Below are 19,014 nucleotides of genomic sequence, written 5' to 3'. Positions count from 1 at the left end.
TAAAACACATTAGGACAGAGTTAGCACATAGTAATTGGCATAGATACCACATTTTACCAATTCTGAGATGCACATTAGCATGTAAACCTCTTTGAAATCAGGATACATCTTGTAATTATAATTGGGGGTATTTCTTTTTTCTTCGTGATTTCATTAAAAAGATGGGGGGTCTTAAAATTGATGGCTTCTCAAATTGTACAAAATAAGAGTGTTAGCTACCATTAGCTGTCAGGCTGATGTTTTTCAAGAAAAGATACAAATTTGAAGCTGAGCTCTGTGTTGCATGCGTGTAGTCCCAGCTACTTGTTAGACTGAGGTGGGAAAATTGCTTGAGCCCAGGAGTTCAAGGATATAGTGAGCTATGAATAGTGCCACTGCACTCCAGCCTGTACAGCAGAGCAAGAAGATCCTGGCTCTAAAAAAAGAACAGTGAAGAAAACATAGAAATCTGGATTTTTAAATGCTGGCTTAAAATTTATTTTAAATGCTGTATGAGTCAAATAGATTTTTCAAATAATATAGTAAATATAATACATTATGATGATTATTATTGTTATTTTGAGTCGGAATCTTGCTCTGTCACCGAGGCTGGAGTGTAGTGGCGTGATCTCGGCTCACTGCAACCTCCACCTCCCAGGTTCAAGCGATTCTCCTGCCTTAGCCTCCTGAGTAGCTGGGATCACGGGCATGTGCCACCACACCCAGCCAATTTTTTACTTTTGTATTTTTAGTAGAGACAGAGTTTCACCATGTTGGCCAGGCTGGTCTCGAACTCCTGACCTCGTGATCTGCCTACCTTGGCCTCCCAGAGTGCTGGGATTACAGGTATGAGTCATTGGGCCTGGCTAATACACTATTATTTTTTAAAATTCTATAATATTAAGTTGGGGGCCAGGCACAGTAGGTCATGCCTGTAATCCCAGCACTTTGGGAGGCCAAAGCCAGTGGATCATCCAAGGTCAGGAGTTCAAGACCAGCCTGGCCAACATGGTCAAACCCCATCTCTACTAATAATATAAAAATTAGCTGGGCATGGTGGCACATGCATGTAAGCCTAGCTGCTTGGGAGGCTGAGGCAGGAGGATTGCTGGAACCTGGGAGGCGGAGGTTGCAGTGAGCCGAGATCACTCCATTGCACTCCAGCCTGGATGACAGAGTGAGACTTCGTCTCAAAAAAAAAAATTAAGTCTTTTTTTGTTTGTTTGTTTTGAGACAGGATCTCACTCTGTCTTGCAGGTTGGAGTGCAGTGGCGTAAACATGGGTTACAGTGGCTTCAACCTCCTGGCTTTAAGCAATCCTCCCACGTCAGCCTCCTGAGTAGCTGTGACCACAGGTGTACAACACAATGCTTGGCTAATTTTTAAAAATTTTTAATGGAGATAGGGGTTTCGCCATGTTGCCCAGGCTGTTCTTGAACTCCTGGGCTCAAGCAATCTTCCTGGCTTAGGTCCCCAAAGTGTTGGGATTACAGGTGAGAGTCACTGTGCCGGGCCAAGTATATATATATTTTTTTATCCTTTAAATTCTGTCAGACCTGACTGGCCAAGTGTTTTTTTTGTTTGTTTGTTTTGTTTGGTTTATTTTTTTGGAGTCTCACCCTGTTGCCCAGGCTGGAGTGCAATGGCGCAAACTGGGCTCACTGCAACCTCCACCTCCCAGGTTCAAGCGATTCTCCTGCCTCAGCCTCCCGAGTAGCTGGGATTACAGGTGCCCGCCACCATGCCCAGCTAATTTTTTGTATCTTTAATAGAGACAGGGTTTCACCAGGTTCGCCAGGCTGGTCTCAAACTCCTGACCTCGTGATCCGCCCGCCTCAGCCTCCCAAAGTGCTGAGATACAGGCGTGAGCCACTGAGCCCAGCCAAGTTTTTTTAAAGTGTTGTAAATTTTGAGCGTTAAGTAACCTTAGAGTTATTCTACTTTATCTTTCCATTTTGCAGATAATGAATTTTACTTAAAAAGATTATATTTAAGGGACAGTCCATCCTCATTATTTGTCAATTTCTTACTTGCAAATTCACCTACTCACTAAAATATATTTGTATCACACAAATCAGTACTTTGAGCACTTTATGGTTATTTGTAGATGGTACAGCAGTGAAAAATTTGATTCTCCCAACATACACATCTCCAATTGAGGTCAAAGAAGGTGATGCTTTGCCTTCTTGTTTCAGTTCTCATGCTGTAAGTGTGTCCTTTCATGGTCTGTTTAGTGTTATGCTTTTTGCATTTTTGTATTTTTTCTTTTTCTTTTTTTTTTTTTTGAGACAGAGTCTGACTCTGTTGCCCAGGGTGGAGTGCAGTGGCGTGATCTCGGCTCACTGCAAGCTCTGCCTCCGCCTCCCGAGTTTAAGTGATTCTCCTGCCTCACCCTCCTGAGTAGCTGGGTTTACAGTCATGCTCCACCACACTCGGCTAGTTTTTGTATTTTTAGTAGAGACGGGGTTTCACCATGTTGGCCAGGCTGGTCTTGAACTCCTGACCTCAAGTGATCCACCTCAGCTTCCCAAAGTGCTGGGATTACAGGCGTGAGCCACCACGCCCAGCCTCATCTTTGTATTGTTTTGTTTGGGATTTCCCTATTAAAAATAGACCCCGTGTAGTGTTGTCTGGTGTTCCTAAGCACAAGAAGGCTGTGATGTTCCTTACAGAGGTGATATGTATATTACGTAAGCATCACTGAGGCATGTGTTATAGTGCTGTTGGCCATGAGATCAATATTAATGGTCAAGGATGTATATTAAATAAGATGTCTTTGGCCACATGCAGTAGCTCACACCTGTAATCCTAGCACTTTGGAAGACAGAGGCAGGAGGACCACTTGAGCTCATTAGTTCAAGATCAGCCTGGGCAACATAGTGACACCTCATCTCTAGAAAAATTTTAAAAATGTGTCTTTAAACAGAAATACACATAAAAGGTTTTATATTGATCAGTTGATGAAAATGTGATCAGAGGCTTGCGGGAAACTAACCCTGTATTTTCTCTAGGACCAGTGGGTTTTTTTTTTAGAGATGGAGTCTCACTCTGTTACCCAGTCTGGAGTTCAGTGGCACGACTGTGGCTCACTGCAGTCTCAAACTACTGGGCTCAAGTGATCCTCCTGCCTCAGCCTCCTGAGTAGCTAGGACTACAGGCACTCGCCAACATGCCTGGTTAATTTTTAAATTTCTTAATAAAGACAGGATCTAGCTGTGTTGCCCAGGCTGATCACAAATTCCTGGCTTCAAGCAGTCCTCCTTTTCGGCCTCCCAGAACTCTGAGATTACAGACATGAGCTACTGCGCCTGGCCTAGGAGCAGTGGTTTAGTATTCACTAATTCAGTTTTCATGGTAACTTTATAAAACATAGCTACTGCAAATAGCAACAAACAGTTATATTCATAAAGCAGATGAATAGTCAATCAGGTGGTATTTTAGAGTAGGTAATAAAAGCAAGATCTAATATGGAAATTTCTTTAATTTTTTTCTATTTATTTATTGAAGCAATAATGGAAATATGCTTGCTGTAAATAATCCAAATGAGTATGTAGTCTAAAATTGCCTCTTTCTTCCTTCACAGTCTTACTTTGCATCACTCGAAGTAATCTCTAGTAAAGTTTGGTGTACATCCTTCTACAGTGTTGTCTTTTGTATTTACCAATATATATATTTACACAAATGAGTTTCTTTATAAAAATCTGTAACTGTGATCGTTCTTGGTAGCTCAGTGTCGGGGCTAAATTCTGAGAAATGCATTATTAGGCAGTTTTGTTGTGCAAACATCCTAGAGTGTACTTAAAGCAAACCTAGATAGTATAGCCTACTATTCACCTAGGCTGTATGGTGTAGCCTATTGCTCTTGGGCCATAAACCTATACAGCGTGTTACTGTAATGAATACTGTAGGCAATTATAACAATGGTAAATATTTGTGTATCTATGCATCTACAGTAAAATGTGGCATAAAAGATAGTAAATAGTATGCCTATATAGGTCGCTTAATCATGAATAGAGCTTGCAGGACCAGAAGTTGCTCTGGATGAGTCAAGTGAGTGAGTGGTGAATGAATGTGAAGACCAAGGACATTATGTAAAGTATACTTTATAAACACTATACACTTAAGGCTACACTAAATTCATTTTTTAAAATTTTCTTCAGTAATTGACCTTAGTTTACTATAACTTTTTAACTTCATAAAGTTTTAAACTTTTTTTAAAGCTTTCTGTAATAATGCTTAGTTTAAAACACAAACACATTGTACGATATTTTTCTTCTATATCCTTCTTCTATAAGCTTTTTCCTATTTTAAAATTTTTACTTTGTAAACTTTTTTTTTTTTTTTTTTTGAGACAGTCTCGCTCTGTCAGCCAGGCCGAAGTGCAATGGTGCAATATCGGCTCACTGCAACCTCCGCCTCCCAAGCTCAAGTAATTCTCCCGCCTCAGCCTCTCGAGTAGCTGGGATTACAGGCACCTGCCATCATGCCTGGCTAATTTTTCCATTTTTGTAGAGATGGGGTTTCACCATGTTGGCCAGGCTGGTCTTGAACTCCTGACCTCAGGTGATTCGGCCTCCCAAAGTGCTGGGATTATAGGCGTGAGCTACCACGCCTGGCCACTTTTTTGTTAAAAACTAAGACCCAAACACCTGTTAGCCTAGGCCTACACAGGGCAGGGTCATCAATATCACTGTCTTCTACCCTCATCTCTTGTTCCACTGGAAGGTCTTCAGGGGCAGTAACATGCAATAGAGCTGTCAACTCCTGTAATATGCCTTCTTCTGGAATACTTCTTGAAGGACCTGCCTGAGGCTGTTTTACAGTTAACTTTTATTTTTTGTGAGTAGAAGTACACTCTAACATAACCATTGAAAGTATAATATAGTAAATACATAAACAAGTAACAGTCATTTGTTACTGTTATCAAGTATTATGTACTGTACACAATTGTCTGTGCCATACTTTCATAAGCCTGGCAGTGCAGTGGGTTTGTTTACACCAGCATCACCACAAACACATGAGTAATGTGTTGTGCTAAGGCTAGGACATCGGTAGGTGATAGGAATTTTGCATTTCCATTATCATCATATGGGACGTCTGTGCAGTAGTCCATTGTTGACTTGAATGTCATTATGTAGGCCATGCGTATTTTAAATTTTTTAACAGTGGGTATTGGAGATTTGTTTCAAACAAATAGGCTGAGGCATTTGTTTCTTAACACTTTTCTATTCTGTAATCTTACCTATCTTGACTGTATTTACATATGTGTTATTCAGATGGTGAAATTTTGGAAAAGTTACTTGTTTCGAGTACAGAATGGTTGAAATGTGTGCCTTGGTAGTATGCTGAGATAAGAAATACTTTGTTAAAAGGCCTAGGGGCAAACATTTCTGACTTTCTCATGAAAATAGAGTGGATCAATTTCTTCTGTGTTGTAACTCCCTCTTTTGATCACTAATAGCAACAAAGAGTTAATTGATAAGGTGCTAGATTACATTAAAATCTGATATCTAAATGTTTTACATCCTTCCCAACTTTCCTATCATGTAGATGAGAGCGTTGAGAACTAAGATAAGAGCTTGTGACTTCAGATGACCAGTGAGTTTATGAATTTTGCTTAAAACTACTAATCGGCTTCTTTGGTCGGTTTCCAAGAGAATGAGGTTCCAGCAACAAAGCCTGCTTCAGGATCCCATCTGGGAAAGTGAATAAGCATATCTTTTTTTTTTTTTTTTTTTGAGACAGAGTCTCGCTCAGTTGCCCAGGCTGGAGTGCAGTGGCACAATCTCGGCTCACTGCAGGCTCCACCTCCCGGGTTCAAGCCATTCTCCTGCCTCAGCCTCCCGAGTGGCTGGGACTACAGGCACCCACCACCATGCCTGGCTAATTTTCTTGTATTTTTAGTAGAGACGGGGTTTCACCGTGTTAGCCAGGATGGTCACGATCTCCTGACCTCGTGATCCACCCGTGTCGGCCTCCCAAAGTGCTGGGATTACAAGCGTGAGCCACCATGCCTGGCCGAATAAGCGTTATCTTTTAACTGTACAATTAAATTGTTTTTCCTTCTGATGGTAACATACTCATTGAGTCGGTTTTCCTACTCTTCTTTTTGCTTCATTCTTGTTACCCTTACTCATACTTCCATCTGTATCCAAAATCGTGTTTCTCTAAGGCCCCTCTGCCTGGCTGTGCTGTCCAAAGTAGCACCTTCACTCAGTCACGGTCTCACTTCCCTCACTTTCTGTGTTTGTCTTACTTGTTTTTAATATATTCTGTCTCTTTGCCATTATAGTTTCATTAGAATAGGTACCTTCTGTACTGGTTCTCTGCTATTTCCCCAGCATAGACCAGTGCCTTGCAAAATGTTAAGTACTTGAACGGTGTTTCCCAGACTGTCTGTAGTGAAGGACCAGTTGATTTTTTAGTTTGTTTTTCAAATTTCGTCATAGGCCAGTAAATACATTTTGTTATAAAATACAATAAAAATCAATTACTAGAAAAAATGACATCACATACAAGCCCTTTTTTTTGAGACGGAGTCTCGCTCTGTCGCCCAGGCTGGAGTGCAGTGGCGCGATCTCGGCTCACTGCAAGCTCCGCCTCCCGGGTTCACGCCATTCTCCTGCCTCAGCCTCCCGAGTAGCTGGGACTACAGGCGCCCGCCATCACGCCCGGCTAATTTTTTGTATTTTTAGTAGAGACGGGGTTTCACCGTGTTAGCCAGGATAGTCTGGATCTCCTGACCTCGTGATCCGCCCGCCATGGCCTCCCAAAGTGCTGGGATTACAGGCGTGAGCCACCGTGCCTCGCCCGTTTTTCTTTTTTTTATTAGATCCAACAGTCATAAAGGTATCCATTGTCTATAGAGATTTCTAAATGCTTAGTCTCTATTTCTGAAGTTAGTTTATTATAAACCACTGCTTCAGGTTGCAGTGATCTCGGCCCCCCCATAAGTGTGGCAGCACTCTAGTATTTGTTGAACAAATGAATGGATTACCAGCCTCAGGGTTACCACAATAAATTCTTCAGACTGTATTATTCCTTTGACCTTTAACTTTCCTAAACCCCAGAGTATATACTGAGATACGGAAGGATGATGGCTCATTCATGATATCAGACTTCAGCTGGCTTATTCACTGCTGTTTTTTGATTCGATAATAATTATTATTTTGAGACGGAGTCTCACTCTGTCTCCCAGGCCAGAGTGCAGTGGTGTGATCTTGGCTCACTGCAACCTCCGCCTCTCAGGTTCAAGCAATTCTCGTGCCTCAGACTCCCAAGTAGCTGAGATTACAGGCACCCACCATCACACCCAGCTCTTTTTTGTATTTTTAGTAGAGACGAGGTTTCACCATTTTGGGCAGGCTGGTCTTGAACTCCTGACCTCAGGTGATCTGCCTGCCTTGGCCTCCCAAAGTGCTGGGATTAGAGACGTAAGCCACCGCGCCCAGCCCCTATCCTTTTTTTTTTTATTATAAAAGTAATATCTGAATACATGATTGTTTAAATAAATGCTGTGTAAGTGTATAAAATGAAAAGTAAAAGGCCCCCATGAATGGACATTAAGATACTTCCGATGTGTTTTGTTTTCTATTGCTGCAGTATTTGTTACTGTACTTGTGACGGTACATGTGCATATATTGCTCTAAAACAAATTTCTAGAAGTTGAATTCCAAACAGTGACTGTTCCAGATGCCTTATTTTTTAGGACCCCAAGCCTCTTAAATTCAGGTCTTTCCGTTATTCCCTTACCTTCTCCCTTATCCCTTCAAATCTTTGCCCACTGCCATCACATTAATGCCTTCTTTGACCTTATTTTATCTGTTATAGTAATGAGCTGCCCTGTTCTTTCTATCTTTAATCTCCCCACTCCACCTTGTCCTTATTATCTCAGCTAGTTTAATTCTTAAAAGTGAGTATATTAATCCTTGCAATCTTTCTTTTATATATATATATATAGTACTGATATTTTTCAATTAGTAGCTTCTGATTATAACTTTCCCAAATTGAGGCTTTCATTTCCTTAGAACAAGGAACTGCCCTGGCTGGGCAGTTTAGTCAAAGGCTTGTCAGGGTGTTTAGTAGACAGTTGTGCAAATGGAGCTATTCACAGGGACTGTATTACTATGTTCCTTTGTTACTAAAAAAAAATTCTTGCAGTCCCTGTAGTTCGCAACAGATACTCTGACTCATATTTCTCTACATAGGAGAAAGAGTATGGACTTTGGAGTGATACATCTATAGCTCGGTTAGGATCTAGACTCTGCTCCCAAACTGGTAGTGTATTTTGGGGTGCACTGCTATGTTTCTGAGCCTTCATTTCTTCCTTATAAAGAGTTTATTAGTTTGTAGCCAGGAGCAGTGGCTCACACCTGTAATTCCAGCACTTTGGGAGGCTGAGGTTGGTGGATCACCTGAGGTCAGGAGTTCAAGACCAGCCTGGCCAACAGGGTGAAACCCCGTTTCTACTAAAATTACAAAAATTAGCCGGACGTAGTGGCACATGTTTGTAATCCCAGCTACTCAGGAGGCTGAGGTGAGAGAATCGCTTGAATCCAGGAGGCAGAGGTTGCAGTGAGCTGAAATTGTACCACTGCACTCCAGCCTAGGCGACAGAGTGAGACTCCGTGTCAAATAAAAAATAAAAAAAATAAAAAAATAAAACCAGTTTATCAGTTTGGGCATTGTTTCAGCCGCTGTAACACAGGCCAGGAAACAGAAGTCTAACCAAGATAAAAATTTATGTCTTTGTCTGATAAAAGTCCAAGCTAGTAGGTAATCCCTATGGTATGTAGTTCTGTTCCTTAGGTGGTCCAGGGGACCAGGTGCTGCTTTTTATCTTATTCTGCCATCTTCCTGTCCCCTCCCTCTTGCTGTAGTTTGAATTGTTAAAGGCGCCTAATAACCACCAGCCTAAGTTCTAGGCCAAGGGAAGGAGAAAGAGCAATGAAGAACAAGTAGCTTCCTTTAGGGACGTGAACTTAAAGATACTCACAACTCATTGGCCAGAATGTATTATAGTTTCTGTCCATGCCTAGCTGCAAGGAAAGCCTGAAAATAGCATATAGGTGGACAGCCATGTGCCCAGCTAAAGCACAGAGACGTCTAGTAACTGAAAGGAAGAAGGATAGAATGGACAATGTGGCACAATTATACTGCACTGAGTTGGTTTTTCAAGTAGGAAATAAATGGAATAATAGTTTTGAGATCTACAATTTCTGAGTAGAAACTAAGCGTTCTTTTGTACAGAATTTTTGTTTGGTAAATATCAACAGAAAAATATAGACTTGTGTATAGACTAAAACATGACTAGGTCTTTGTAGGGTTTGGAACATAAGTAATATGTTTTCCTTTCATTTGGCTTCAGTTGTCTGTAAATAGCAAACATAATGCTTTCTTATAGAGAGATCACTTTTTCAGAAACTTCAACTATCTGGAATATTGTTAGGAGGTAATAAGGCCTCAAGGTAGCAAAAGTATAAGTTGCATAGTCCGTGTTCTCAATCTTGATTTCAAGCTTGAGTAATTTTGGGGTATAGACATATTACTATTCAACTTAATTATTTAGTACCTCGCTCAGTAGCAAATTTAAATCTGCAATATTTGAATGGTCCATTAAAGGTATATATGATGGAAATGATAGCCAAAAGCCTGATAGGATAGAAGAATAATACAAGGAAGAAAAATACAAAGAAGTCATAAGCTTGGTAATAATAAAATTTGCTAACATTTATTGAAGATTCATAGGTGCCAGGTATTATATAAAGCCTTTTATATGTATTATTTCATTTAATATCTAAGACATCCTCTATATCATATAGGGGAGGATTTAGGTTTATATGCTAAGAAAGCTCATAATTACATTCTTCTTTGTTTATGAAGTTAGAGAAGCATGTAACTAATTTTAGATTACCATCAGAAATCATTAAAATGAAAAGGCCATTTTGGTGCTTGACAGAGGTATCTGAAAGAGCTCAGTCTAATGGTGCTAGGTAAATAAGTTGTTCTTTTTAAAATTATTATTATATTTTGAGGCAGGGTCTTGCTCTGTCATCCAGGCTGAAGTACAGTGACGCATCCACAGCCACACTCACTGTAGCCTCGGACTGCTCAAGCAGTCCTCCCACCTCAGCCTCTGGAGTAGCTAGGACTACAAACATACCACCACGCCCACTTAATTTTTTTATTTTCTGTAGAGATGGGATCTCACTATGTTGCCCAGGCTGGGCTTGAGTTCCTAGCCTCAAGCATTCCTCCCACTTCAGTATCCCAAAGTGTTGGGATTACAAGTGTGAGCCACCATTCTCAGCCATAAGTTGTTCTTATATTCACCTTTGACTTTTTTTTTTTTTTTTTTTTTTTTTGAGATGGAGTCTCACTCTGTGGCCCAGGCTGGAGTGCAGTGGCGCAATCTTGGCTCACTGCAAGCTCCGCCTCCTGGGTTCATGCCATTCTCCTGCCTCAGCGTCCTGAGTAGCTGGGACTACAGATGTCCGCCACCATACCCAGCTAATTTTTTGTATTTTTTTTTTTAGTAGAGATGGGGTTTCACTGTGTTAACCAAAATGGTCTCAATCTCCTGACCTCCTGATCCGCCCACCTCGGCCTCCCAGAGTGCTGAGCCACCTCACCTGGCCTTTTTTTTTTTTTTTTTGAGACAGAGTTTCACTCTTCTTGCCCAGGCTAGAGTGCAATGGTGCGATCTCGGCTCACCACAACCTCCGCCTCCTGGGTTCAAGCAATTCTCCTGCCTCAGCCTCCTGAGCAGCTGGGATTACAGGCATGTATCACCACGCCCAGCTAATTGTGTATTTTCAGTAGAGACGGGGTTTCTCTGTGTTGAGGCTGGTCTCGAACTCCTGACCTCAGGTGATCCGCCCCCTTCAGCCTCCCAAAGTGCTGGGATTACAGGCGTGAGCCATCGTGCCCAGCTGGTATTTCTTTTTTTTTTTTTTTTTTTTTTTACAGGCTGGAGTGCAGTGGTGTTACTTTGGCTCACTGCAACCTCCACCTCCCAGGCTCAAGCAATTCTTGTACCTCGGCCTTCTGAACAGCTGAGACTACAGGCGTGCATGACCATGCCTGGCTAATTTGTTGTAGTTTAGTAGGGACGGGGTTTTGCCACATTGCCTACACTGGTCTTGAACTCCTGAGCTCAGGCAATCCACCCCTCTCAGCCTCCCAAAGTGCTGGGATTACAGGCATGAGCCACCGCGCCTGGCCATCCTCCAGTATTTCTAAAGTTAAGTTTCTCTACCAACATTGAACAGCTTTTATATTTCTGCGTTTAGCAAGTAATGATTGAAGAGCATCCAGACATGGAAATTTATATTTTGAGACAAGTAGCTCTATACACCAACCAAAGGTAAAGTTGAGGCTAGATTCAAGCCCTGCATGGTACTGGGACTAAGTACCTCAAGGTAGATAAGAATCCCAGATCTAGAACCAGTACTTGAGGTTTAAGACTAAGAAGAAGCAGAAAACGCCTGGAAAAAAAATTTACCATTCATAGTATCAACTATAAGCTACCTTAAAAAAATGAGCAAAAGATGTACAAGTCCTAAGTAAAGGCAATTGCAGTCTTGCTTTGGAAAACTATTTTGACTCAATAAATTCTTTAAGCTGAGAGTAATGAGGTTCATGTTTTTAAGAGATAACTAAGTAGTTTTTCTAAGTAGTAAAAAAAAATACATATACATATATGTGTATATATATGTATATATTAGGAAAAGTGTCAACCAGTTATATAATAAAGAGAAAATTATATCATTTCCATGAATGATTTTTAAATATGAACAGTTAGAATGAATAAAGAAAGAATGTAAAGCTAGGCTTGGTTATCCTGCTATATCTGCTATATGAAGAAATGCAAATCAGCAATTGTAAAGACTCCTAGAAATCATGCAATGCACAAACCGAGTTAATTTCGTATAACCTTGTGTTTCCCACTTGTTCTGTGATCGTAGGGAATCTATTAATATCTTCTGGGACACTAGAAGTCTGCAAAACATAATTTGGGAAGTGCTATATGTATTTGAACACCATTAATTCAGATATGTAGGGTGCAAACATTTGCATTGCCAAAATCTTAATGTACAGAATCTTTCAAGAATATAATAAACTTATACTTTCTTTTTTTTTTTAATGGAGAAACAAGGTCTCACTCTGTTGCTCAGGCTGGAGTGCAGTGGCGTGATCATAGCTTGCTGCAACCTCTAACTTCTGAGTTCAAGTGATCCACCTGCCTTAGCCTGCTGAGTAGCTATGACTACAGGCTCACACCATCATACCTAGCTAATTTTATTTTTTGTAGAGACATGGTCTCACTATGTTGCCCAGGCTGGTCTCAAACTCCTGGCCTAAAGTACATTCTTTAGTAAGTTAAAATACTTGCTTTTTTAATGATAGTCTTGAAAAAAAAAAAGTTAAAATACTAATTGGCCGAGCTAGAAAGGACCCAAGTGTTTTTTAAACTATGTTCTTCTTTTTTTTTTTTTTCTCCCGAGACAGTCTTGCACTGTCGCCCAGGCTAGAGTGCAGTGGTGCGATCTCGGCTCACTGCAAGCTCCGCCTCTAGGTTCATGCCATTCTCCTGCCTCAGCCTCCTGAGTAGCTGGGACTACAGGCACCCGTCACCATGCCCAGCTAATTTTTTTTGTATTTTTAGTAGAGACAGGGTTTCATCATGTTAGCCAGCATGGTCTCCATCTCCTGACCTCGTGATCCACCCACCTCAGCCTCCCAAAGTGCTAGGATTACAGGCGTGAGCCACCACGCCCGGCCTAAACTATGTTCTTTATCAGATGTTTTCCAAATATTTTCACCCAGTCTGTGGTTTACCTTTTCAGTCTCTTCATAGTGTCTTTTGAACAGCAGAAGTGGGGTTGGGTGCAGTGGCTCACACCTGTAATCCCAGCACTTTGGGAGGCCAACGTGGGAGAATCGCTTGAGCCCAGGAGTTTGAGAGCAGACTGAGCAATATAGTTAGACCCTGTCTCTAAAAATTACAAGAAAATTAGCCAGATGTAGTTGTGGTTGTGTGCCTGTGGGCCCAGCAACTCGAGAGGCTGAGGTGGGAGGATTGCTTGAGGACAGGAGGTTGAGGCTACAGGGAGCCATGATTGCACCACTGCACTTCAACCTAGGAGATAGAGCAAGACGCCATCTAAAAAAAAAAAAAAAGTGATGAAATCTAATTTATTACATTTTTCTTTTTTTAATTTTTATTTATTTATTTTTGAGACAGGGTCTCGCTCTGTCAACAGGCTGGAGTGTAGTGGTACGATCTTAGCTCGCTGCAACCTCTGCCTCCCGGGTTCAAGCGATTCTCCTGCCTCAGCTTCCCGAGTAGCTGGGGACTATAGGTGCGCGCCACCTCACCCAGCTAATTTTTGTATTTTTAGTAGAGACAGGGTTTCACCATGTTGGCCAGGATGGTCTCGATCTCTTGACTTTGTGATCCACCCACCTCGACCTCCCAAAGTGCTGAGATTACAGGTGTGAGCCACTGTGCCCATTCTACATTTTTCTTTTATGAATGTGGCATCTGAGAAGTCTTCGCCTAAACAAGGTCACGAGGATTTTCTCGTATGCTTTCTTCTAGAAGTTTTACAGTTTTAGGTTTCCAAATTCTTTTTTAATGTAATTTTATATGCACAGTCTGATACTTTTGCTTTACTGAATCCGTAGTTTAAATTTAGTTTTATAACTTGCTTTTTTTCATCTCATTATTATACCATGGTATTTTCATATCAGTAGTTAATTCTTTTGAATACCTACATGGCGTTCCATCAAAGAATGTATTACAATTGTTTAGCTTTCTTCTCATGTTGGATAGTTAAGTTGTTATCTGTTTTTTCCTATTATTAATAATGTTCCAAGATTTGTTTTAAAATTCAGTTGAAATTTTGGTTTCTATAAATTATTTTATTTTATTTTATTTTATTTTTATTTATTTATTTATTTGAAAGGGAGCCTCACTCTGTCACTCAGGCTGGAGTGCAGTGGTGCAATCTCGGCTCACTGCAACCTCCGCCTGCCAGGTTCAAGCAATTCTTCTGCCTCAGCCTCCCAAGTAGCTGGGACTACAGACACGTGCCACCATCCCCGGCTAATTTTTTGTATTTTTAGTAGAGACAGGGTTTCACCATATTTACCAGGCTGGTCTCGAACTCCTGATCTCAGGTGATCCACCCGCCTCGGCCTCCCAAAGTGCTGGGATTACAGGCATGAGCCACTGAGCCCGGCCAAGATTCATTTTAAAATTCAGTTTAAATTTTGGTTTTGGCCGGGCGCAGTGGCTCACGCCTGTAATCCCAGCACTTTCGGAGGCCGAGGCGGGTGGATCACCTGAAGTCAGGAGCTCTAGACGAGCTTGGCCAATATGGTGAAACCCTGTCTCTACTAAAAATACTAAAATTAGCCGGGCATGGTGGCAGGTGCCTGTAATCCCATCTTTTCAGGGGGGCCGAGGCAGTAGAATCACTTGAACCCAGGAGGCGGAGGTTGCAGTGAGCCGAGATCGCATTGTCGCACTCCAGCCTGGGGGACAAGAGCGAGACTTCGTCTCAAAAAAAAAAAATTTTTTTTTGGTTTCTATAAATTATTTTATAATGAAGCGTTTCATCCTTGTGTATTTTGAGGCACACTTAAAAGTTTTGATATAAAGTTTTGACTTCTTGTTCAGATATATGATGAAAATGTTAGGAAAAAGATGATGTAAACAATTACTATTTTAAAAATTTTAAATAACTTTCTGTCTTCTATCATAACCATATTGGATTATGCTCCCCTCCTGGTTCAAACAGTCATAATAGGCCTAATTAGAAAGCTCTGATTTTACCAATTATTTCTTTTAATTCCTCTATTTATATGATTTATTTTGACTTCTCTTTCAGCCCCTCCCACTTTTTAAGTCTCTGCAAAACTATTTGATCTCTGTAATGAGATTATAATACTACCTAAATGCATAGTTAGATTTCTGAAAGACCATTTCTGTTACATCCCATGTGCTGATTTTTTTTTTAATTACATGGCATAAATTTAGGGGACAAAAATTTCACGGTTTTTTTTATTCTTTTAATGCCATTTTATTTTTTCATGACAGATTCAAAAGCTTTGTGACAGAGTAGCTTCATCTACTTTATTGGATGATCGAAGAAATGCTGTTCGTGCTCTCAAATCATTATCTAAGGTTTGTAACTTTGTAAATGTTTTAAGTTTCTTAAGTTGGATATTAGTTACTTTAGTAACATTTTTATTTTTTATGTGCAGAAATACCGCTTGGAAGTGGGTATACAAGCTATGGAACATCTTATTCATGTTTTACAAACAGATCGGTAAGTCTCTGTTTAATGATTTTTTTCCCTACTTTTTCTTGAACTTTTGTTTTAGAGTCAGCATCACTATTCCAAAAGATTGCTTTTTTTTGATATTTTTTGGTAGAGATGGGGTTTGCCATGTTGCCACGCCCACTTTTTCTTGAACTTTTGTTTTAGAGTCAGCATCACTATTCCAAAAGATTGCTTTTTTTTGATATTTTTTGGTAGAGATGGGGTTTGCCATGTTGCTCGAACTCCTGGGCTCAGGCGATCTGCCCACCTCGGCCTCCCAAAGTGCTGGGATTGCAGGTGTGAGCCACTGCGCCTGGCCCCAAAAGTTGTTGACATACTAAAGCTGTTAAGTTTTTACTTCAGATGTCATTTCGATAAAGATTTATTGGACAGAGTGCAAGCCACTGTGTTAAGCATAAAGCAGACATATAAAAATGGGATAAAGCAACTCTTTAATGCCTTGAGATTTTCAGTTTGAATTGGGCAAGTGGTATTCATTTACACTGGGCAAGTAGATATTCATTTACATATAATATACATATTTTGGTATTCAGACTTGCTTTTTTAAGAGAAATAAACTGCAGTAATAAGAGTTAAGTGTTAAATATGAGCCTATCATAAGAGAAAGATTGCCAGATATGGTGGCTCAAGCTTGTAATTCCAGCACCTTGGAAGGCTGAGGTGGGAGGATTGCTTGAGCCCAGGAGTTCGATACTAGTCTGGGCAACATAAAAAATAAAAATTAGGCCAGGCATGGTGGCTCATGCCTGTAATCCCAGCACTTTGGGAAGCCGAGGCAGGTGGATTACTTGAGGTCAGGAGTTCGAGACCAGCCTGGTCAAATGGTGAAACCCGGTCTCTACTAAAAATAACAAAAATTAGCCAGGCCTGGTGGTGCATGCCTGTAATCCCAGCTACTTGGGAGTCTGAGGCGGGAGAAATCACTTGAACCCAGGAGATGGAGATTACAGTTAACCAAGATCGCGCAACTGCACTTCAGCCTGGGCAACAGAGCAAGACTCTGTCTCAAAAAAACAAAAAAGATAAATAATAAAATAAAAATTAGCTGGGTGTGTTGTCACATACCTGTGGTCCCAGCTTCTCGGGAGGCTGAGGTGGGAAGATCACTCGAGCCCAGGAAGTCAAGGCTGCAGTGAGCCGTGATCATACCACTGTATTCCAACCTGGGCAGCAGAGTGAGACCTTGTCTTGACAAAATAAATATAAATTTAAAGAAAAAGAAGCATCATTTAGCCCATTTTTAGCTCTTTCAATGTTTTTTTTTTTTTTGAGATTAAGTCTCGCTCTGTCACCCAGGCTGGAGTGCAGTGCTGCGATCTCAGCTCACTGCAAGCTCTGCCTCCCGAGTTTATGCCATTCTCCTGCCTCAGCCTCCCAAGTAGCTGGGACCTGTTACAGGCGCCCACCACCACGCCTGGCTAATTTTTTGTATTTTTAGTAGAGACGGGGTTTTACCATGTTAGCCAGGATGGTCTTGATCTCCTGATCTCGTGATCCACCTGCCTCGGCCTCCCAAAGTGCTGGGATTACAGGCATGAGCCACCGCGCCCAGCCTTTTTTTTTTTTTTCAGATAGAGTTTTGCTCTCATTGCCCAGGCTGGAGTACAATGGTGCAGTCTAGGCTCACTGCAGCCTCCGCCTCCTGGGTTCAAGTGATTTCTCCTGCCTCAGCCTCCCGAGTACCTGGGATTACAGGCATGCGCCACCATGCCTGGCTAATTTTGTATGTTTAATAGAGATGGGGTTTCTCCATGTTGATCAGGCTGGTCTCGAACTCCTGAACTCAGGTGATCCGCCCACCTCAGCCTCCCAAAGTGCTGGGATTACAGGTGTGAGCCACCACACCTGGCCCTCAATTTCTTTTTAAGAGATTTTATCTCCATCTTTGGTTTTCATTAACTGTGCATGGATAGCTTCCAGATCTTAGCTACAGTTGAATGTGTCTTACAAGCTTTAGCTGTGCATTGTACATTTCTACTCTACCAAGATCTCTCATAAGCCTCTCAAATTCAAAATGTTCAAAGTTAATTTATCTCTGGTCCTCCAATCCTTCTAGGCTTTCCATGCCCCCTTCGACCACTTTTACCCTAAGTTCATCTCAGTCATGAGCATCTTTCCATTCAAGCGAGAAACTGGAGAATTCTTAGGGAACTCATTCCTCTCCTGAACCCATCATGCCTACACAGGCCAAAAAACAGCTAGAGTCCATTATTTTCTTTCCGTTTCCTTTTTTGGCCTTAGTTCTGGCTCAGTGTCAATCACTTAAATAATTTCCACAGCCTCTGTGTTTGTTATCTTTGGCCGTGTAACAAATTACTTCAAAACTTAGTCATTCAAAATAAAATATTTATCACCTCATAGTTTCTGTGGATCAGGAATTGAGGAGCAACTTAGCTAAGTGGGCTCAGGGTCTCTCATGAGGTTGCCATGAAGCCATCAGCCAGGTCTGCAGTCATCTGAAGGCTTGACTGGGGCTGGAGGATCTGATTCCAAGATGTCTTACATTGCTATTGGCAAGAGGCCTCAGTTCCTCAACATGTTTCTCTCTTGGTAAGGCTGTTTGATATGGCAACTGCTCTCCCAGAGCAAACTATCCTAGAGAGAGAAAAATAGAAAGCCACAGTGCCTTTTATAACTCAATCTCCAGAGTCAGGTACTGGCAATCCCATCATATTCTAGTTGTTAGAAGCAGGTTAATAAGTACAGCCTATACTTAAGGAGAGGAGAATTAGGCTTCACTTTTTTGAAAAGAGATGAATCGAAAAGTTTTGGACATAGTTTAAAACAATCATCATCTCCAAAGTATTATTTTCCTCCAGTCTCTTTGTATTTCCATTCAGTCTATATGTTGCAAGAATTATCCTTCTGAAATGCTTTCACCAGTTCAGTGAAGTGTGAAGTTCATGTTTCTCAAACAAAGCTAAAGATACAAGCTTTTTAAAGATCTGTGTACTGCCTGTCTAATCTCATAGGCTCGTTTTCAGTTATATTTCAGTTATGCCCAGCTGCTTGTCCATAACAGTTAGGACCTTTTTTCTTCTCCCCAGACAGTGTAACTCAAATTGACTACCTTTTCAAAGCCACTAAGTCTAATGCATTTGAATAAGCGAATTGGATGCATCAGGACTGTCTGTGTTATTAACATCACAGTAGGTAACTGTGGTAGACAGAATTATGGCCTCCCAAAGATATCTATATCCTAATCAACAAAACCTGTGAATTTTACCTTAGATAGTGAGAGAGACTTTCCAGATATGCTTAAGTTAAGGACTTTGAGATGAGAGGATTATTCTGGATTACCCTGGTGGACCCAGTGTTATCACAGGGTCCTTAGAAGTAGAACAGGAAAAGGCTGGGCGCAGTGGCTCATGCCTGTAATCCCAGCACTTTGGGAGGCCGAGGTGAGCGAATCCCAAGGTCAGGAGATCGAGACCATCCTGGCTAACATGGTGAAACCCCATCTCTACTAAAAATACAAAAAATTAGCCGGGAGTGGTGGCGGGCGCCTGTAGTCCCAGCTACTCGGGAGGCTGAGGCAGGAGAATGGCAAGAACCCAGGAGGGGGAGCTTGCAGTGAGTCAAGATCGCGCCACTGCACTCCAGCCTGGGCGACAGAACAAGACTCCGTCTCAAAAAAAAAAAAAAAAAAAGAAGTAAAACAGGAACGCAGAAGAGGAAGTCA

The 19,014-nt window shown here is 41.3% G+C and overlaps 1 protein-coding gene across 1 annotated transcript in view; it reads left to right on the top strand.

The window, feature by feature from the left end:
• USO1 (USO1 vesicle transport factor) overlaps window positions 1-19,014 on the top strand; it is an 89,687-nt gene that overhangs the window by 12,763 nt on the left and 57,910 nt on the right. Inside the window, exons 2-3 of the mRNA XM_003832309.5 lie at window positions 15,086-15,172; window positions 15,253-15,317. Of these exons, the coding sequence (XP_003832357.1) occupies window positions 15,086-15,172; window positions 15,253-15,317 (152 nt within the window). The remainder of the gene's footprint in view (window positions 1-15,085; window positions 15,173-15,252; window positions 15,318-19,014) is intronic.

This window comes from Pan paniscus, chromosome 3, assembly GCF_029289425.2.
Source record: "Pan paniscus chromosome 3, NHGRI_mPanPan1-v2.0_pri, whole genome shotgun sequence".
In the NCBI taxonomy this organism is placed as follows: Eukaryota; Metazoa; Chordata; class Mammalia; order Primates; family Hominidae; genus Pan; species Pan paniscus.
The sequence above is the reverse complement of the archived record's forward strand: the minus strand, read 5'-3'. Positions and strand labels throughout refer to the sequence as shown.